Below are 20,671 nucleotides of genomic sequence, written 5' to 3'. Positions count from 1 at the left end.
TTATGGGCAGGGGTCATCTTGGACCCTGTAACCTGACATGTGGCTATTAGCCACATACCAAGCAAACTGCAATCGCCCTGACCCTGCTTCCAGTTGTCCTTCCATGGACTACTCTACTTTTGGAAGGTACTAACCATTGCATGCCAGGAACCCAAGTCCTGCGGTTTTGAAGATGTTCTGACTGACTGATCCTTACGCTTTTCTATTCGATTCTGCCAGACATACCCCACCCTGTCACAGACAGGTGCCATTGTAAATCGGTGTTCTTCACGTCCCCTGTTGGTGACTTATAGTTGCGCCATTTTTAAATCCCGTCATAACCTGTGATAAATGTGTTTTTATTTGTACAGTACTCAATGTACCGATATAGACGAGCTTTCTGGTGTTTTCCTAAATAACAGGAATTCTATATATTTTGATGTGCAGGTCTGTGTTTGAGAGTCAAGCTGCAGAGGTGTCTATCTTTCAAGCACAAGGTGAGAAATCTACTAACCCGTGCCTGACACTGCTGGATATTGGCGATTTGTTGTCACAGCGATAATGCTTTGCTGATAAGTTGTCACACTAATCAATAGGGGGCTCCACCTCCAACTATTGACAGTCTCCAGCTGGAAAGTCCAATCTCTGTTGAGCTATAAGATAAATTGTTTTGTATTAAGGATTTGCCGGATTAGCAGCCTAAAATAGGATATGTTTAAAGGGGTTGTCCGGTGACTTTAACATTAATGGCCTGTCCTTGGGATAGGTCATCAATGTCTGATATAGAAAAGACAACTATTCTCTGACATATACTGTATATTATGTAATGGATAATTCTGCATAGAAAAACGTAGGCTAACGCAGAGACAACATTGACCAAAAAAAGCTTTTCCACGTTCACAGGGTAATGGGTGACAAGAATTACTTTCACATATGCTAAACAAATACAGGTCCTATATGGTCCCATTTTTTTGCAGTTTTTAAGTTTTAGATGGACATGCTTATAACGTACAATCAGGGGAGCATAATCCCTGATAAATCATTTACTAAATGGAGAAATATAATGTTATCTGTTCTCCTCCCAATAGAATGTGTGTCACAATAGAAAGTGCAGTAAAATGACTGCAATAGTCCAAATTGTCCACCAGATGGCAGTGCATGCTCGCGCTGTAATGGAAATCCCAGCTGGCTCCATCTCTGCACTGAGCACGTTTAACCTTTTAACTGCTGAGGCCTTTTAACCCTTTAAATGCTGATGGATTAAGCACATTTCGAGGCAAAAGAATAAATTACAAATGCCGGTTTCACACACCCACAGTCCTGGCATGGTAGCTGGGACCGCAGGGATATCTGGCAGGTTGTCTGCATTCCTCGCTCTTCCAGACACTCCGGTAAAGTCCTGACCTGCAGTTTTGCTGTGGTTTTCGTGGGAAGCTAATGTCATATAATCGCAAACAATGTAATACATTATGGGAGACCTGTACCTGCCATCACAGTCTGATTCCTTGATCCCACACTGTCCTGCAGTGGGTGAGTTCATGTCCTTCTTCTATTTCAGCTGGAGATCTATATTTCCGAAGGGACGCACTCAACGGAGGAGGATAGTAAGTTCGTGCTTCTTATGCCAATAAGACAAATGGCTAACACTGGATATGAGCGGAGGCTGTGTATGTGGGAGATGAGTCGTCATGTGTGTATGTAATATATAGACGTACGATTGCTGCCAATGAAGTATTGAAAATATATCCTGTATCAAGATCTATTTTCCTGCAGTGAAATATTGCCCATAAATAATTCACCTACTTCCCTTGGAGAAATCTAAATTTTGGTTATCGGGAACCTATGAAGTCTAGGGAAAGTAAAGTTGACCTTCTCCTGATTTCTTGATCTGTTTTCTCTATTACGATGCAGTATGTGGAAAAGTAAAAAATTAAAAAACATAACTCACCCTATTCAACTACGGTAATAAAGAAAACTCCAAGAGCGCATAAAGCTGCCTGTGTACGTAGAAATCAGAGCTGAGCGAATATGTTCGGAATCGGTCACTGAACCTGAATTTGCCATATTGGTTCCCTATTCGTGCCAAATTTATGTTTGACGATTGATTCCGAACATATTCGGTCATGTGCACTCCCATTGACTCCAATGATGTTCGGCTGTGTTGCAAAAACAATATTTGGCGCCGGTCATGATCTGAAATTAATTTTAAAAAATTCATTCTAATCTAGTAGAGATCACACCCCATTCACACTTGTGTTTTGATATTTGTATGTTCCTAAAAATGGAACAGGCAAATGTAATGTCACAAGCACAATGCTGGGGGAAAAATGCGCAGGAGCCTGCCTCTTCTGATGGGAGTAATGGGACCGTTTATAGTGGTGAAGTGCCTGGTTTCAATATGTTACCTGTACAGGCCAGGCCACCAAAACCGGCAGCAAGTCACGGTAAATCCATAATATGCAGTTTGGCCCCACAGCGCAAAATAAACCATTGCATTATCCTAAAGAGTCCGGGTGCGGAGCAGACCCCACAACGAAAACACTAAGGGGGAAATTAAAAATGATAAGTGATTTGTATAACAGGCTTGATCCAAAGTCTGTAGGAGAAGCACGTTGTAAATTCTTTATAGGGAACCTCAGGTTTATACCATTTAACATGGGAGCAGAATGATGTAGAGACAGAGACCCTGATTCCAGCAACGTGTCATTTACTGGGCTGCTGGCTGTATTTTTAATAAAATCAGTTTTATCAGCAGGAGATTATCATTAGAGGAATGGGAAACCTGTTGTCATCCACATTCATGAGCTCTGTATAACCCCGCCCCCACCAATGATTGACAGCTTTCTGCCTATGCACAGTGATGAGGGCGGGGTTATACAGAGCTCTGCATTCGGAGAACTGGCAGATCTGCAGAAGAGAAAACTGTGATTTTCTCAAAATAACAGCCTACAGCCCAGTAAGTGACACATGGATCTATGGGCAGAGACTCCGATTCCAACAATCTGCTCTCACATAGAGGAGTAAAAACCTGGTGAATGATTCCCTTTACGGGACTTCTGTCAAAGACTGGAGAACATGTCTGCTCTGATTGCAGCGAGTCTGTCTGGTCATGCCCCCTTCCACTATTCATAGTTGGTGGAGCTGGCGTAAAATTCCAAAAATCACACAATTTGTGTGCACCATTCATCAAAACTGGCTAACTGTATAATTGTCTTTTTCCCCCATAGCAACCAATATGAGCTCAACTTTCAATTTTCTAGAGTAGTTTAAGAAATGAAAGCTGAGCTCTGGTTGCCTTGGGCGGCAAAGACCATCTTACTATTACACCGAGCCCAAATAATACAATTCTCTTTGTTACCCAGAGCAGCCAATCTGAGCTCGTCTTTCATTTCTTAAAGTGCTTTGGAAAAATGAAAGCTGTACTCTGATTGGTTACTATGGTAAACAAAGCAGTTGTACTGTTAGCCAGGGTTGTACATGATGCCCATGTGAACACAGCCCCACGCTGTAATGTTGCCACTGAGCCAAGCTTAGGGCATGTGCACACGCTTAGAAAGCCTCCTGCGTGTCCTGAGCCGTCCCATTGACCTGTATTGTGTAAAGCATGTTCTGACTGGAAACGCCTGATTAATGGACTGGTCATGTTTTTAACCGCTTGGCGTCTTTGGAAAACTGAGGCTGAAAAGCCTGACCATGTGAACAGTCATTTTTACATAGTCCCACAAGTGCATTAATTGGCGCTTTTTTCAGGTGGGTTTCCCATCGGAGTGTACCCACTGGAAGCAGGCGTTGTGTGCACATGCCCCAAGAAGGCTACATGGATCACTGGTGGTCTGTTTGGTCAGCGGGGTCCGCAGGGAAGTCCAGGCGATATAAACTACAAATGCTACACTGGCGCCATGTTCTGTGCCGCTGCGTTGTTTCCTGTTCCGTATCAATGACTCTGATTTTATCTACAAGTTAATAAACAGATAAACGATAAGGAACGAGTCTCGGCCGCCATGGAGAACCCAAACCTGCGGGAGATAGTGGAGCAGTGTGTCACGGAGCCCGACTAGATGGAGAAGTTCGCTCTGAGGGGTAAATGAAGGTCTGGAACAAGGGCCGCGGACACCGCCATCACTTCAGGGTGACACCACTGGATGTGCGCTATATGGGTTGTACTGATGAACTTGCTCACTCCTGGACTGCAGCCCCTGCTGGATTCTGGTCTGTCGGGGTCTCTGATGACAGCACGCTTTATACATGGACTAGGAAATGGTCTCTTACTTGTTAGTAGTAAGGACGTAGTATGGTAACAGCTCTGTTATTTCAGGGTGCGGAGGGAAGTCACCAATAAATCTCTTTTATTCGCCTTTCTTATTAGTGGAGCCAGTCATCACTTCTGTGAACATCTGCACGGAGCCAAGCGGCCTGACAACTACCAGCATGGGGTTACCCCTTCCTCTATAGAACAGGAGCCATGCATTTAACAAGTGACCTGTTTAGTGACCCATAGGGAACGCTGACACTTTGTATGAGGGTCTGACCTCTGACCCCACAATATTGTTTTACAATGGTGGGGGTGAGATGAGCTGTCAATCAAAATGTCGACTAAAGTAGGTCAATTTACTCTTTTATGGACCACATGTACCCAGCAGAAGTTCATAGTATGTGGAAACCGAGAATTCTATCCTGTAGCGTACGCAGGGCTGTTATATCATATGCCTCGGCTTATCACTACATGACCTGTCCTGGATCACCACCGATAGAAGAATTGACCTGGGCTACTGTTACAGGCCGGGTTCACCTTTTGCCTTAGGCTATGTGCACACGTATGCAGAAAATTTCTGCCTAAAAACTGGATTCCTTCCCAGAAACCGCGCATTTTTTTCTGTGTGGTTTTTATGCGTTTTTTTGCCCCGCGGTTCCAGACACATAGAGCCAGAAATGCGGAAAAATCCGCAAAATTAATGAGCATGCTGCGTTTTTTACCCTGAAGCGTTTTTTTCGCGGTAAAAAACGCATCAATATGCACAAAAAGTGCAAAATGCATAGAAATGAATGGGAAGCTTATTTTAAGCGTTTTTATGGCGGATTTATTGGCAAATCCGTAAATACTTTACCCTGTACAGCAATAGAGTTTGATAAATTGTGGTTTTTGTGCCTTCAACAACAAATATGCAATTACTGAACATGTCTCAAAAAGTTATACTACCATCCTGGAATATTCTAGAAATTGCACAGGACCCATATCCGTATTGTGATTGAATCAAAAACACCATGAACCCTTGTATTCACCATAAAATAACAAGTCTGGATCCTTTTCTTTAAGACCTCTGCATTGTGCTGTTCCTGTGTTACTCCTCCTGGAAATGTAGGAATAAGTTCAATACAGTAGGTGCTAGCTTTTCCCTTCCAGCTCCATGTGTCCCGGCACAGGCTGACACCCACGCTGATAAGGCACTAGTGTCAGAATTATCTCTCCCAAGTGGTCGATCCAATGCATTTTATTTTGTACTATCATTCAAGTCTTTTACAAATGTGTAGATCTGATCATTCCAGTGAGACAGCTTTCTGGTACATTACATTATTGGGCCCTAATCTCTTTATAAATAATTGTAGATATATATACCGATCAGCAATAATATCAGGGTTTGATATATGAGGCCGCAAGTGAGCAATCAGTTCCTGAAGTAAATGGGCAATTGTAAAGCCCCCGTCACACATAACGATGTCCCAGAGATCCCACCAACGATCCGACATGGATGGGATCGCTGGGACATCGTTAGGCTGATCGCTGGTGAGCTGTCACATAGACAGCCCCTCCAGCGATCCGGACCAGCGACGCTGGTTTCTAATGTAAACGGGTATCCAGGAGCCGCGGCTACTAGTTACCCGACGTTTACATTAGAGACCAGCTATCGAAAAACGGCCCAGGCCGCTCGAGCGTGATCAGCGATAACCGGCAGGGGGGCCGGTCGCTGATCCCCGTCACACACAGCGATCTCGCTGGTGAGATCGCTGATGTGTCACAAAATCAGCGAGATCGCTGTGTGTGACGGGACCCTAAGGGTCTGGGCAAATTTTAGAAGCCATCTATCCAAAATGTTATGGCTAGGTGACTGGTTAGAGCATTTATAAAGTGGCAGGATTGGTGGGATGTTCGCGGCATGCATCAGTTAGTAACTACCAGGGACGCGCACAAAATTTATGGGACACCGGACACCCCCACCTCCAAAAAAAAAAAAAAAAAATTCTGCTTAAGCAGGGTCACATTTATAACTTAGTGTTCTCACCCATAAAACCACTTTTCTGGCCATTATAGTTTGGTGATCTCCAAAATGCTGGGAATCGAGGGACACGGGGTTAAATGCACATGGTGCGTATTCAGAGCGGCAGATCTGCATAATACAGTAGCGTGTAAATAGATTAAATGCTAAAAATCTCATCTACAGGTTGCAGGTTGTGTGTAAACTGAGCGGTGTATTTTCATTGTTTCATCCTGCTATTCCTACAGTGAAATGTGGAGTGAAAAAAGTATAAAATTCTGCATTTAACGTGTGGATTTTGGTGAGATTTTTTTGTGCTGACTTATTGATTTGTAAATAAATCTGCAGCTGCTCTGTGTGATTGCAGACTTGTGAATTCCCCCATTGCACGTACTGTGCGTTGCGAGGATTCGCCGGTCTCTGACCCGGGGGCGGCGGTGAAGTGTGAGTTATAGATACTCCCGACCAGAGCCCGTCCAGTGGGCGCCCTCTAGCCAGTCGTGTCACTAGTTGAGGTCTAGCCTTGCTCAATGCAAGTTTATGGAGGGAGGCCGAGAGTTCATATATAACTCATACATGCCCTCCAGTCCCGGCTCAGAGTCCAGCGAATCCTTGTAGCGCTCAGTGCACACTGGGGGGAGGCATAAGTCTGCAGACACACAGAGTGACTGCAGACTTATTGATTTGGACTGGACAAACCCTTTAAGATATCTTGTGGATTCGAAGTCTCAATGGGTCAAAGCTGTTTTTGCAGCACAAGGTGGACCTGATGGGATCCGTGCTTTTAATGTTATGGCTGATGAGTATAATTGTAATTTGATGTTGTGCTCTTCAGTACGGTTCTAGTGGTCCCTACCAAGGCCTGGACAAACATGGCCTTCCAGAGCAAGAGAGCGTTTTGCATTACCTTTCTGCTCTTGCATATATACAGGGAAATTTGTGAGGCACCTTCCACTATTTAGTACTATACAGGGACCTCAGGCACACAGAAAATAGAGGTGGAAGCATCTTCCACTATGACATCCTTTTGGCGGTACATATAAGAAGTGGTCTTCGTAAGTTAGTTTGTCTATGCGCTCTGGCTTTTCTGCACAGGATACAAGGAGATGAAATGCTTTTTACACAGTTGATCTTTTGTGCGGTGATATTCTGGGGATGGAACTGTTTTAGTCATGTGGAGGATGAAAAAAGCCAGTGTTTGAGACTGCGGAGGAAGTGAGGAAGGCCCGTCAGCTCATATGGGACTGTGTCCTTTGTTTCTCTTTTTTTTTTCTTTCCATATATTTTTGCACATCCGACTAATCCGGAGCTTTGTAAAGATAAAAATACACCTATTGTGTGCTGAGTGCTGAACCCTGCTCCTGAGCATGAATGAAGGATCATCCTGTGTCCCAGCTGTGGTTGAGAACCTCACTTCTCCTGGCCAGGGTCCCGTCACACACACCCAACACATACGAAGAGCAAAGTGTAGAATAATAAAGAGATCATGTCATTGCAAAGAAAAATCACTAGACGCTGTGTAAAAAAATCCTGGGCAGAACTTCCTGTAATTACTAAGGATTTTCTAATGTCTACCTTCCTGTACTTAAATGGGATCAGAACCACTACTCCATAGGTCAGAATTCGGAAACAACGAAGTTACCCATAGTGACCAGTGAACAGGAAATATTGTTGTAACTTGTGCTTACTTTTCCACCCAGATTTTCGGCCTACATCATAGTCAGTTATGGTCACAACTTCTATACAACACAACTGCATCGCTGTCCCATTTTGTACAGACCCCATGAATCGATTTAATGAAGCACTCTAAAACCACCTGCCACCGTTGCAATGTGATAATCTTCTAGGGTATAACAAAAACAGGTTTTAAAGATCTATAGCAAAAATTAAAAAATATTGCAGTTACTGAAACATAATTTGTGATGCATTGCCACAATAAAAAGATGGTTATGAAGGTGAAGATTGCCTTTAAATGTCATCTCAACAAACTGCATAAATCCATAGTACAAGGAAATATAGAACTTTGTAAAATATCTTTTCCGAGAAATATGCTTGGTTTCTTCATTTATGAGACGCTTCTATCTTCTGCCTCCTGAACTCATCATCCACTCAAAACCAACAAAGAAAAAAGCTGTTTAAATCCATCAAAGTAAGATGGACTGCCCAGCTAACTGTAGTATCCGATTACAACGTCTTAAACTCTATGTAGATGGGGAGGAATAAGGCACACTCAACAAAGTTAGAGACCAGCCAGATCCAGAGACCGCCTCTAGTTATTTTTTTTTACTTCAGTACTGCTTTCACAGCCACACAGCTCAGTACGATTGCATAGTGTCCTGCATGCTCCATGCCTCTGAACATGTGCCACATAGAGACAGGACAGGAAACTTGTGGCTGTATGTACTGTGTATTGGAGCTACCATAGAAACTTGTCTCCACCCACCAGCTCAGGAACAACTGAAAATCAGAGAGAGCCTGCAGAGTAGAAAACTGGTGAAAAATGCAGGCTACAAGTCATATAATGGCCCCAAATGGTGTTATTTCTCATGGACACAAAGGATAGCTTATGCTGGAAAGTTATCTGAAACAACATGAACTCTTAAATTCTAAAAAGACAGTGTCTGCAGACCTCAGAAGTGACTGCAGTTGACTTAATATCTGACTCCCATTGTCTTCATCATATTCCCAATAACTCAAAATCACTATGGTTATGAAGAAATCACATGGTCAGTAACAGTAAACCGCATATTGAACGCCTTAAGCCTACTGTCAGTAGGATCTACCCTCCTTAACTATATGGGTATCTAGGTCATAGGAAGTTGAATACAATGCTACCTTGATATCTACAATCCGATATCTTATTCCAGAGAAAGACACATTTTTCATATATGCAAATGACCTTGTTAAGATCTATGGGCCGGACATAGATCTACTTGAGAATCTGCCCTTGTAGACTGCTTAGGCCGGGTTCCCACTGCGCTATGGCAGTCCGTTTAACAGACTGCGGAACACCATGGTATAACGAGGTGTAACGCAGTCCGTTAACGCTGCCATAGCCTCCCATTAACTAGCGCATCGCGACGTATGCCGTAAAGCGGCACACGTTCGCAATGTGCCGTTAAGCACTGACGGAACCTCGGACGCGGCCTGCAGCATCTGAGGCTCCGTCACAGCGTGTCACCGCTAGCGCTGATGATTCATCAGCGCTAGCGGTCATAGCATAACGTACACTCACTGGCCACTTTATTAGGTACACCTGTCCAACTGTGTGTTAAGACTTAATTTCTAATCAGCCAATCACATGGCGGCAACTCAGTGCATTTAGGCATGTAGACATGGTCAAGACAATCTCCTGCAGTTCAAACCGAGCATCAGTATGGGGAAGAAAGGTGATTTGAGTGCCTTTGAACGTGGCATGATTGTTGGTGCCAGAAGGGCTGGTCTGAGAATTTCAGAAACTGCTGATCTACTGGGATTTTCACGCACAACCATCTCTAGGGTTTACAGAGAATGGTCCGAAAAAGAAAAAAAATCCAGTGAGCGGCAGTTCTGTGGCCGGAAATGCCATGTTGATGCCAGAGGTCAGAGGAGAATGGGCAGACTGGTTCGAGCTGATAGAAAGGCAACAGTGACTGAAATTGCCACCCGTTACAACCAAGGTAGGCAGAAGAGCATCTCTGAACGCACAGTGCGTCGAACTTTGAGGCAGATGGGCTACAGCAGCAGAAGACCACACTGGGTACCACTCCTCTCAGCTAAGAACAGGAAACTGAGGCTACAATTTGCACAAGCTCATCGAAATTGGACAGTAGAAGATTGGAAAAACGTTGCCTGGTCTGATGAGTCTCGATTTCTGCTGCGACATTCGGATGGTAGGGTCAGAATTTGGCGTAAACAACATGAAAGCATGGATCCATCCTGCCTTGTATCAACGGTTCAGGCTGGTGGTGGTGGTGTCATGGTGTGGGGAATTTTTTCTGGGCACTCTTTGGGCCCCTTGGTACCAATTGAGCATCGTTGCAACGCCACAGCCTACCTGAGTATTGTTGCTGACCATGTCCATCCCTTTATGACCACAATGTACCCAACATCTGATGGCAACTTTCAGCAGGATAATGCGCCATGTCATAAAGCTCGAATCATCTCAGATTGGTTTCTTGAACATGACAATGAGTTTACTGTACTCAAATGGCCTCCTCAGTCACCAGATCTCAATCCAATAGAGCATCTTTGGGATGTGGTGGAACGGGAGATTCGCATCAGGGATGTGCAGCCGACAAATCTGCGCCAACTGTGTGATGCCATCATGTCAATATGGTCCAAAATCTCTGAGGAATGCTTCCAGCACCTTGTTGAATCTCTGCCACGAAGAATTGAGGCAGTTCTGAAGGCAAAAGGGGGTCCAACCCCTTACTAGCATGGTGTACCTAATAAAGTGGCCAGTGAGTGTATATCGCGTTATGCTATAGCGTTAATGCAGCCCGTCAACGCTATGTGTTGATAGGGCTGGTTAACGCTATGTGAACCTGGCCTTAGAAGGGTTGATCTCACTTATATATTCCTTTTAATGCCCCAAATAAGTAGTGATGCTCCATATAGACAGGCAGAGCAGATTAACAAGCAAAGTATTGGTGCAATAGGCGATACGGTCCGGTCATTAATTAAGTGCAAACACAATTTCAGGAGAAATATGGTAGCCAGTGTTGTATGTATTTGATAGATAATAATGCATTGGCAATTAAAATGTTTAGATTTAATTGGCATACAAAATGTGTACTGAAAATAGGGTAAGTCACTTATTGGGTATTGGCACCTAGAGGATCCATAAAGAGAATGGTAGTCTCTTCACCAGGCTAGTCTGCTTTATAAAGGATACGGACAGTGATTTGTTCTAATGATAGCACCAATTTCATTTAAGGAAAGGTATTGATATTCCAAACCACAAGTGTAAGATACATGGTTATTTCCAATGCTACATTTCTGAGTCTCTTACACTGACTACAGTCTTAATGCCCCAACTCTTCAGTGCCGTATGTAAGGCTAGTAAGACGGTTTTCTGTGGATTTATCCATGAGGTATGGTGTCTGTAGTGCTAAGGCCGCTATTTCCAGTACCACAGAGGCTGTTACTAGTCCAACTGGAAAGTAAAATGTGCACATATGGCCAACAATGGTTCGGGAGAAGTGGTTCACAGACGGTATATGCCGTTGTACGTACATTGGATTTATCACTTACGATCTGTACTTTTCACAAGTCTTTGTCATACTTTTTTACATTTCGGGTCAGTCGGCTTCAGCAGTGAAGGGCTTGTGTGGCAGAAATCCACATCATGAACAGTGCACATTGCTACAGAAGGAAATAGTATAGGCCAGAAAGTAGAGAGAGACTTCCTCTTGTCTTTAAGATGCAACAATAATATAGATTATACCATAGTTGTTTGTTACTAATCCTTGAGGAACCTACAGCACCAAGAAGCAGAATTTTATAAGGAGCATTCGATTCCTCCACTGGCCAGCCAGTGAATGATCAAGAGTTTCATAAGAGGTCACTTGCAGGACATTAGCACCAAAAATCCAAACTTGTGTATTTTTGGACAGGATTAATGCTTATGGGACACTGGAAGCAAAAAAAAAAAAAAGTCAATTCCTAGATGAAATGCAGCGCTCTTCTGTCCCTTTGATAAAGCAGAAAAAAATCTGCAGGGACGGATCTGTGGACCTTCTTTAGCCGAGATGGAGATAACCAAGTTTGGTACAATCGTTTGGTCCCTGAGATTAGAGACATGGCTATCGTCCTCACCTCCAAGACACCCGTTGAATACTGAGTTCACGCGAGCTTTGAGTATGAGACCTGCAAGTTTGGCAGCATTGAGCCTGGACTGTAGGTAGGGAGCAACGGCCAAGGATTCTCAATGTCCGACAGAAGCTGAAGGTGAGGCGGTCACGAGTGCACTGAAGACCTGTAAGAGGAATAAGGTATCAGTGAATGAAGAGAAGGTGAAGATACAGAATCACCAATACTAGAAGAAGTAGTATACAGTGCAGTAAACATTTGTGCAATTAAAAAGGTAAGTGTGTATCCAGTGGTAGCCAGGGCTTCTGCTCCGTCTATAAGCATAAAAATCAAGAGACCAAAAAAATCATTGTATTCTTGTGTCCATCCTTGGTAGTGAGCAAGATAAAATTACATATAGGGGGGAGAATTATCTATAGGGGGGAGAAACATCTAGTAAAACGGTGCTAATATACCTATGTACAGCTATATATACAGTTGTGCTCAAAAGTTTACATACCCCGTCAGAATTTTTGCTTTCTTGGCCTTTTTTCAGAGAGTATGAATAACAACAAAACTTTTTCTCCACTCATGTTTAGTGGTTGGGTGAAGCCATTTATTGTCAAACTACTGTATTTTCTCTTTTTAATTTATAATGACAACCCAAAACATCCAAATGACCCTGATCAAAAGTTTATATACCCCATTTTTTATACCGTGTATTTCCCCCTCTAACATCAATGACAGCTTGTAGTCTTTTGTGGTAGTTGTGGATGAGGGTCTTTATTTTCTCAGATGGTAAAGCTGCTCACTCTTTTTGGCAAAAAGCCTCCAGTTCCTGTAATTTCCTGGGCTGTCTGGCATGAACTGCGTGCCTGAGATCTCCCTAGAGTGGCTCAATGATATTGAGGTCAGGAGACTGAGATGGCCATTCCAAAACCTTCACTTTGTTCTGCTGTAGCCAATGACAGGTCGACTTGGCCTTGTGTTTTAGATCGTTGTCATGTTGGAATGTCCAAGTATGTCTCATGCGCAGCTTCCGAGCTGATGATTGCAAATTTGCCTTCAGTATTTGCTGATAACGTGCTGCATGTATCTTTCCTTCAACTTTGACCAAGTGTTCTGTGCCTTTGTATCTCACACATCCCCAAAACATTAGCGATCCACCTCCCGTGCTTTACAGTAGGAATGGTCACAGGCCTTGTTGATCTCTCTCCAAATTTAACGTTTATGGTTGTGGCCAAAAAGTTCAATTTTGGTCTCATCACTCCAAATTACCTTGATCCAGAAGTTTTGAGGTTTGTCTCTGTGCTGTTTTGCGTATTGTAGGCGAGATACTTTGTGGCATTTGCACAGTAATGTCTTTCTTCTGGCAACTCGACCATGCAGCCAATTTTTCTTCAAGTGCCTCCTTATTGTGTATCTTGAAACAGCCACACTGCTAGTTTTCAGAGAATCCAGTATTTCAGCTGATGTTATTTATGGGTTTTTCTTTGCATCCTGAACAATTTTCCTGGCAGTTGTGAACAAAATTGTTGTTGGTATGCCTGACCGTGGTTTTGTTTTTACAGTGACCCTGATTTTCCATTTGTTAATCACAGTTTGAAGCTGCTGACTGGCATTATGAATTCCTTGGATAGCTTTTTGTATCCCTTTCCTGTTTTATACAGTTCAACTACCTTTTCCCGTTGATCTGTTTACAATTCTTTTGCTTTCCCCATGACTCACAATTCAGAAACGTCAGTGGCTGGATGAAAGATGCAAGAGTCTGTCTGGATCCCAGAAACTCACTCATCTTTTATGCACACACACACTGATTACAGGCAAACAGGTCAGGATGTTACCCTTAGTAGCCATTCAAACCCATTTGTGTCAACTTCTGTGCATATTATCAAGCCAAAATCACCAGGGTATGTGAACTTTTGATCAGGGTCTTTGGATGTTTTGGGTTGTCATTATGTTTTAAAAAGAGAAAACACAGTAGTTTGACAATAAATGGCTTCACCCAACCACTAACAATGAGTGGAGAAAAAGTTTTGATGCTATCATTCATATCCTCTGAAAAAAGGCCAAGAAAGCAAAAGTTCTGCCAGGGTATGTAAACTTTTGAGCACAACTGTGTGTATATAAACGATATTTTGTACCAAATAGAAGAAAATATAACAAAATCAATCCAAGGTATCACAAAATACGTTTATAGTAGAAAGAAAATTCCTAGATGTAAAGAAATGTATATGTATAAATAGATGTCAGAGGATCACATATTGTTCAGCAACATATATAAAAAATGTAGACATCAGCACCATGAGGTAGAGTTTTACCTAAAAGGTAAATAAAGTACTAGTGCATTTACACCTAAAGAGAGGAGGAAGAGCGGCTCCTGGCATATGTGGTGTAGCTAAATAGTCACCAGTACGAACAAGTAAAGTGGATATTGTAAGATGTATCTATGTACCTGGGTAGAAGTAGAAAATCTGGAGAGCAAAAAAAAAAGCGCAAATAGGGTCTTAACTGGTTAAAAACTTGGGGTGCACTGGGGAGAGGTACGCTCACCTTGTTTTGTTGCAATTAAGCAACATGTGAAAAGCATGGATCAGCTGCTGCAGAACACGAGTCCAAAGACTGAGGATAATGGTGAAACTGTGTGTGCGTCCAAATCTGCGCTACTGATAAAGATGGATGGCAGACGATATCCTTCAAAGCTTTATTTCAAAACAGGTTAATAGTCAATGCGGTCAGCAGCGTAGATTTGGACATATACACCCAGTTTCATCACTATGTACCTGGGTAACAGTCAGGAGCTAGGGGACACACGATGATGCGCCCATCTCCACGCGCGTTTCGGCGTCTGCCCTTTGTCAGAGGGTGTGACAGGGCACTTTATCTTTTTGCTGATAGAAATCTTTTCAAACACTCTACCTCATGGTGCTGATGTCAATATTTTCTATATATGTTGCTAAATAATATGTGATCCCCTGACATCAATTGATACGTATATATTCGGTTACATCTAGGAACGTATTCTGTGATCACATGATTGATTTTGTTATATATTTTTTATTATATTTTTCTATTTGGTACAGAATGTTTTGTATGTGTGATATACTGTATATGCGTAATGTATATGGGTACACACTTTCGACTAACGCCCTCTTCCTGTCTGTCCCTCCCCCGATATGTACTTTTATCTTGATCTAATAAAGCCTGTTATATATTTTTTTTTTTTGGTAATTTCAGCACAGGAATCATGCTCACAGTAAAAGACTAATGCCCACAGTAATGTCCAAGCATAGAGATAACTGACATGGTGATGTAGCAGTAAAACAAAGTTCCAGCGTGTGGAATCGTGCAAATGCTAATGTAAAAGATCAGAGATAATGCATAATGTCACAGCACAAGGCATACAATAATACCGCACAACATGTCACCATGCAGATAGTGTACGGGGAAAAAAAACATTGATGTACAGGGTTAATTCATGCAAAGGTATTCCAATATTGCTAATGCATAGAACAATGTCACAACTCTGGAAATGCGCAAAAAGTGATGTTGTAGTAGATGCGTAATGGACACCGCAGTGGAATAACGTCATTCAGGGCAGTATAACCAAACTTTTAAAACGGACCCTATTTACTGCATTTTAGGGACCCTTTGATATAATATAAGTTTGTAGTGAGTTTTTCAGCCCTTTGCTCGTCAAAAATAATGCACAAACTGAAAAAAATATGCTATTTATTTGCTTTTATTTGTAATCGTGCAAATTTCTGAAATCTTTTTAATGAGTGGAGACATTGAACATGATGGTCGTGTCACTTTAAGTGATGTGTTTGCCATCTGTTCGGGGGAATGTCCACCCCATGGTCTCTCACCTAGTTTCCACACTCGCACGCTTGGCTTTTTCTCCGGTTTTTCTTCCACAAACATACAAATGTACGAGCTTCGGTGAACGCGGCTTCCAGTTGTAACGGCGCAGATGGTGGATTCGTTTTCCTAATGTTTCTTAAACTTTACACATGTGGTTTTTTTAAAGAAGCGTGAAGGAGATTCTGTTTTCATGGTCTAGTAGTGAAGTAACAGGGTCTGTTTTCTATCGCACTGTCTGAGTTTTAACTTTTCCTGACACTTTCAGAAAGGGAAGACATAGATAATTTCAGGGAATCTGTCACCTAATCGGAGTGCAGCATAATGTGGAAACAGAGACCCTGATTCTAGACATTTGGCACTTACTGGGCTGCTTGCTGTAGTTTTGATAATCTCCTGCTGATAAAACTGTGAGGACTAGTAAACCAGCTGCCATATAGTCCTCCATATTCATGAGCTCTGTATTACCAGGACCCTAGTACTAATAGGCAGCTAATAGGCAGCTTTCTGCCTATGCGCAGTGTAGGAGTTCTGCAGAGAACTAGTCGATCTGCTGCACAGAAAACAGTGATTTTATCAAAACTGCAGCAGGCAGCCCAGTAAGTGATAAAGTCGAGAAGTCAGGGTCTCTGCCCCTACATTGTGCAATAATCAGATTCCCTTTAAAGGCAGATGAACTGAAAGAAGGGCCAAAAAAGTAAAGATTACATCAGCATTCTGATATTTATAAGGTCACTGATTAAGAAGGTATCGAAACACAAGACAACAATAAATATTTTTATTCACAACAGATTGTATAGATTTTTATAAAGTGTACCTTTAGTGACGTGCTTAAAAACCTTTTGGGACATGCGCCTTGGGGTGTAAATTCAATTTTAGAAACAAATAGGCACTCCATGATGTTTATTAGATTAATTTACTTTCACAGTGCATGCTCCCTTTCAGTAGGGAGCAGAATAGGAGTAGAGTTGTGATACTGTATCACATTTATTTCTTTCCCGCTAAATAATAAGAGATAAAATAGCTTGAATATGTTATTTACACAGGGAATATTGAACTGTTTGTGTAGAGAGAATCTTCTAGCTAATAAAGTCCTGTGATCACAGCAGCATCAGCTCTGATTAAAGTAGGCTGTTAAAGGGATGAAATGACCTATCAGGATTAATGAAACAGGGATGGGGTCTAGATCTCGGTATCTATATCGTGGAGACAATAATTAAAACCTCCTCTTATTATTTAAGATCTCAAGGAAAAGGCTTCACACAGCTACAATAATCAAGATCTAATAGGACTGAAAATTAGTATTTTCACAGAATCCTAGAATATTAGAGTTGGAAGGGACCTCCTGGGCCATCTGGTCCAACCCCCTGCTCAAAGCAGGAGTCACTACACCATCCCAGACAGATGTCTGTCCAGCCTCTGTTTGAAGACTTCTATTGAAGGAGAACTCGCCACCTCTCGTGGCAGCCTGTTCCACTCATTCATCACTCTGTCAAAAAGTTTTTTCTAATATCTAATGTGTATCTTCTCCCTTTCAGTCTCATCCCATTGCTTCTCGAGTTTTGTTTTATTTTTCACTGGAGCCGCACTTTACATTTAAGGCAAGCCTTACAGAAGTTTCCGTTCAGCTGTAGTTTTACATCTGAGCTCCCAAGGACATTGGAAGGATGGAAGGTTGGCAGCTGTTAGTGATTTATAAGGGTTAGTGTCACACTCAATATTTAGTGGTATTTATTGGGTTTCTTTTTTTTTTACCTTTTGGGAAGGTGAGCTAAAGAGGTTTGTGGCAATAATATAATGGGTTACTAGAATACCTTCACACGTAGCATTGTTTTTTATGTGTAATAAAATTTTGGGGTCAATTACCTTTCCTTTTTTTTGAACACATGAGCAATTAATAAAGTTTGGCTATAGTGCCATTTGTTTAGTTTTCTTACTGAGAGATACTTTTTAACTTTTCCATCTGAAAATACATTCCGGGTTTATTTGAGCTCCTGGAGAAGCCATGCACACATCCTATAATAGCCAGCTGACTCCATGGGGCTCTGCACAAAGACAGAATACCTAGGAAACTGAAGAGCCCTGCTTCAACTGTGTGAACAGGACCGGATGTATTTCCTGTGCTGGGAAATCGAAGTTTATATACGGTGATAGTCTTCAAAGCCTTCTAATCCTTTGTAATGTTCTCCTAAACATATTAATGGAATTAATACACCGGGCAATTAGAATTCTAAACAAACATTGAATACCAAAATTAGAGGAAAACCTTCCCCTCTGTTTTTAGAGCTGCGATAAGTAAAACCTACACACACCGTATATTTTTAGCTTTTTGAAGGGGTTGTCTGGTGAAAACAAGGTACCGTATGCCCTATCCACAGGTTAGGAGATACCTTAGCTATTGGTTGGGGTCCGACTCCAGGAACAGGCTGCACCGATCAACAGAATGGCAAATTTTTATCCCCGTTACAAAAATGGAGCGACAGGTATGATCCCCGACGGCTGTCCCATTCATTCTACATGGGACTGATGGGAAAAACCAAGCGCAGCATTTGACGGCCCTGTATATCAGAAACCAAAACACATCGGAGGAGAAACAAAAATGTGCCAGGAGTCTTGCCCAGTTTGGACTTAAGCTTGGTCCAAATGTATCAAAAAGGAGGAGTCCCTGTGACAAGTAAAGAACATGTTTAAGGGGGTAACTAGAGTAGGTTCAAGTGGTTATAGATACATCCAGGCTCCGGAGCAAAGAAGGTCCAAAAGGTCCCTTTGACCCTTATGAGACCAATACAGTAAAGTCTCCTGCTAGTTGGCAGCCCTATTGGAGACTTTGTATTTGAACCCACAAGTTTCATGTTACTGTGTTTAGTCGAAGTTTGTACCTTGTAAATATTAGATTGTATGAATATATTTGCCCCATTGTCTGTAGACTTTGGAAATTTCATTACACTCTGGTAACTTATTGAATTTCTAATGAAAATCACAATCAGCCATGCTGACTACAGGGGTCTGAGTCTCTATAAAGGTAGAAAAACATGTTGCAGAAATAACATTATAGATGCCTTATCCAATCCAAGTGAATTCCCCTTTAAAGGGAATCTGTCACCTCATTTTTGGCCTATGAGATGCGGCCACCGCCATCAGGGGCTTATCTACAGCATTCTGTAATAATCGGAAATAAAACGCACGGTTTCTGGGAAGGAGTCCGGTTTTCTGAGCGTTTAAAAACGCTAACGTGGGCACATAGCCTTAAAGACAACTACCAGCAAGTTAAAATTGGCAATTTTTTGCTCTTATTGTATGTTTCCCTCCGCTCCTTGAGCATGCCCTTTTTCTTTTTTTTAATCCACCATATGGTTCCAGATACATGGGAATTTTTATTTAGTACTAATTGTTATGGTATATTTACCAAGAAGGCGTTACTCACAAGGTAAGAATATGTTCACATGTTGCATTTTTGCTGCCTCTTTTATGTAAATTTTAGCTGCGTTTTACAGTACCAAAAAAGTCTATGAGATGTCAGAAACGTCATTCACACACATTCGCTTTTTTTCCCTGACATCAATGGAAAACTGCTGTGTTTTTGCAAACTGCAGCATGTCACTTCTTTCAGCGTTTTTGCTGTGTTTTTTCACCCATAGAAAGCAATGAGTAACTGAAAAAAAAGGCAGCAAAAACGCAGGTATCAGGTTTTTGGTGCAAAAACCTAACATAGTTGAATCATGTTTATTGTGGGGACTAAACTTTATCAAAATGCACAATAGACAGCAAAAACGCAGTTTTGCTTGCAGAAAAAAAAACGCAAGGTGTGAACATAGCTTAATGGTGGCAGAAAAGCCTAAAGACACGACCCCAGAGCATTATGTGAGCCTCGCTCCCTTGGTAAAGACCATAAAGGTTGTCACTGAGTGGTCTATTCTATTTCTAAACACTGTTTTTCGGTGGTTACTTTTTATCTCCGTTCATACTGCCCCCACACACACAAATGATACACCATTTGAAACTTGAAATGAACTGCAGGTGGTAGCACACTACCCCAAAGCAGCTTACAGACATCACAAAGAAATCCAAACATTTGCCTTGGGGTCTTTCCAGCTTGCTCAAGTGCTTGCCCAGCCTATTTCAGGCATATTGGAGGATTGCACACTTCACTGCAGGTGTGTTACATAAGTAAACACATTTGTAAACATGCACTGCTTTTTCGCTGATTACTTCGCCCCACACACAATACACCATTTGAAAGGTAAACTTGCTCCCTTCAGCAAGAGCCAAACAAACCACACATTCACGATTTTATCACTAAATACAGTTTAAACATTCATTTTCATAAACCTGCAGAAAGACACAATGACCTGCAGGTGGCACCTCAACCGGAAAACATTTTTTGGCCTTTACTTATCAAATCAATTTATTGTATTACCAATCTACATATATAAATACCTGTCTGTGTTCATCATCTCATGAAATACATTTACATTTGAGCAGCTTGCTTTTTCTGAAATTGCCTGTGCCCCCGACGACCAATGTGTGAAAATTTCACACGGGCCAAGCTAGTAAGACCAATATCTTTGGGACCATATCGCTGATTTAGGCGACGTTCCCAAGATCCACAACCTGTCCCCTCCCTATATCTCTGAACTAATCTCCCAACATCTTCCCTCACGTAATCTTCGATCCTCCCAAGACCTCCTACTCTCCTCCACACTTATTCGTTCCTCACACAACCGCCTCCAAGATTTCTCCCGAATATCACTATCCTCTGGAATTCCATGCCTCAACACGTCCGATTATCCACCACCCTCGGATCCTTC

At 42.1% G+C, this 20,671-nt stretch overlaps 2 protein-coding genes across 3 annotated transcripts in view; one reads left to right on the top strand and one right to left on the bottom strand.

Moving 5' to 3' along the window:
• CIAO2A (cytosolic iron-sulfur assembly component 2A) overlaps positions 1 to 4,341 on the top strand; it is a 47,782-nt gene extending 43,441 nt beyond the window's left edge. The window contains exons 3-5 of the mRNA XM_073568988.1: positions 427 to 476; positions 1,538 to 1,583; positions 3,940 to 4,341. Of these exons, the coding sequence (XP_073425089.1) occupies positions 427 to 476; positions 1,538 to 1,583; positions 3,940 to 4,037 (194 nt within the window). The 3' untranslated portion in view covers positions 4,038 to 4,341. The remainder of the gene's footprint in view (positions 1 to 426; positions 477 to 1,537; positions 1,584 to 3,939) is intronic.
• Positions 4,342 to 10,919: 6,578 nt separating this feature from the next.
• The window catches only part of ADAMTS7 (ADAM metallopeptidase with thrombospondin type 1 motif 7), a 100,822-nt gene continuing 91,070 nt past the window's right edge, over positions 10,920 to 20,671 (bottom strand). For both annotated transcript variants that reach the window (XM_073568987.1, XM_073568984.1), the window contains one exon: positions 10,920 to 12,189. In XM_073568987.1, the coding sequence (XP_073425088.1) occupies positions 12,139 to 12,189 (51 nt within the window). In that variant the 3' untranslated portion in view covers positions 10,920 to 12,138. The remainder of the gene's footprint in view (positions 12,190 to 20,671) is intronic.

Source organism: Dendrobates tinctorius, unplaced genomic scaffold, assembly GCF_039654945.1.
Source record: "Dendrobates tinctorius isolate UK_male_01 unplaced genomic scaffold, ASM3965494v1 ptg000022l, whole genome shotgun sequence".
In the NCBI taxonomy this organism is placed as follows: domain Eukaryota; kingdom Metazoa; phylum Chordata; class Amphibia; order Anura; family Dendrobatidae; genus Dendrobates; species Dendrobates tinctorius.
Note: the sequence above shows the minus strand (reverse complement) of the source record. Positions and strands in the feature narration are given on the sequence as shown.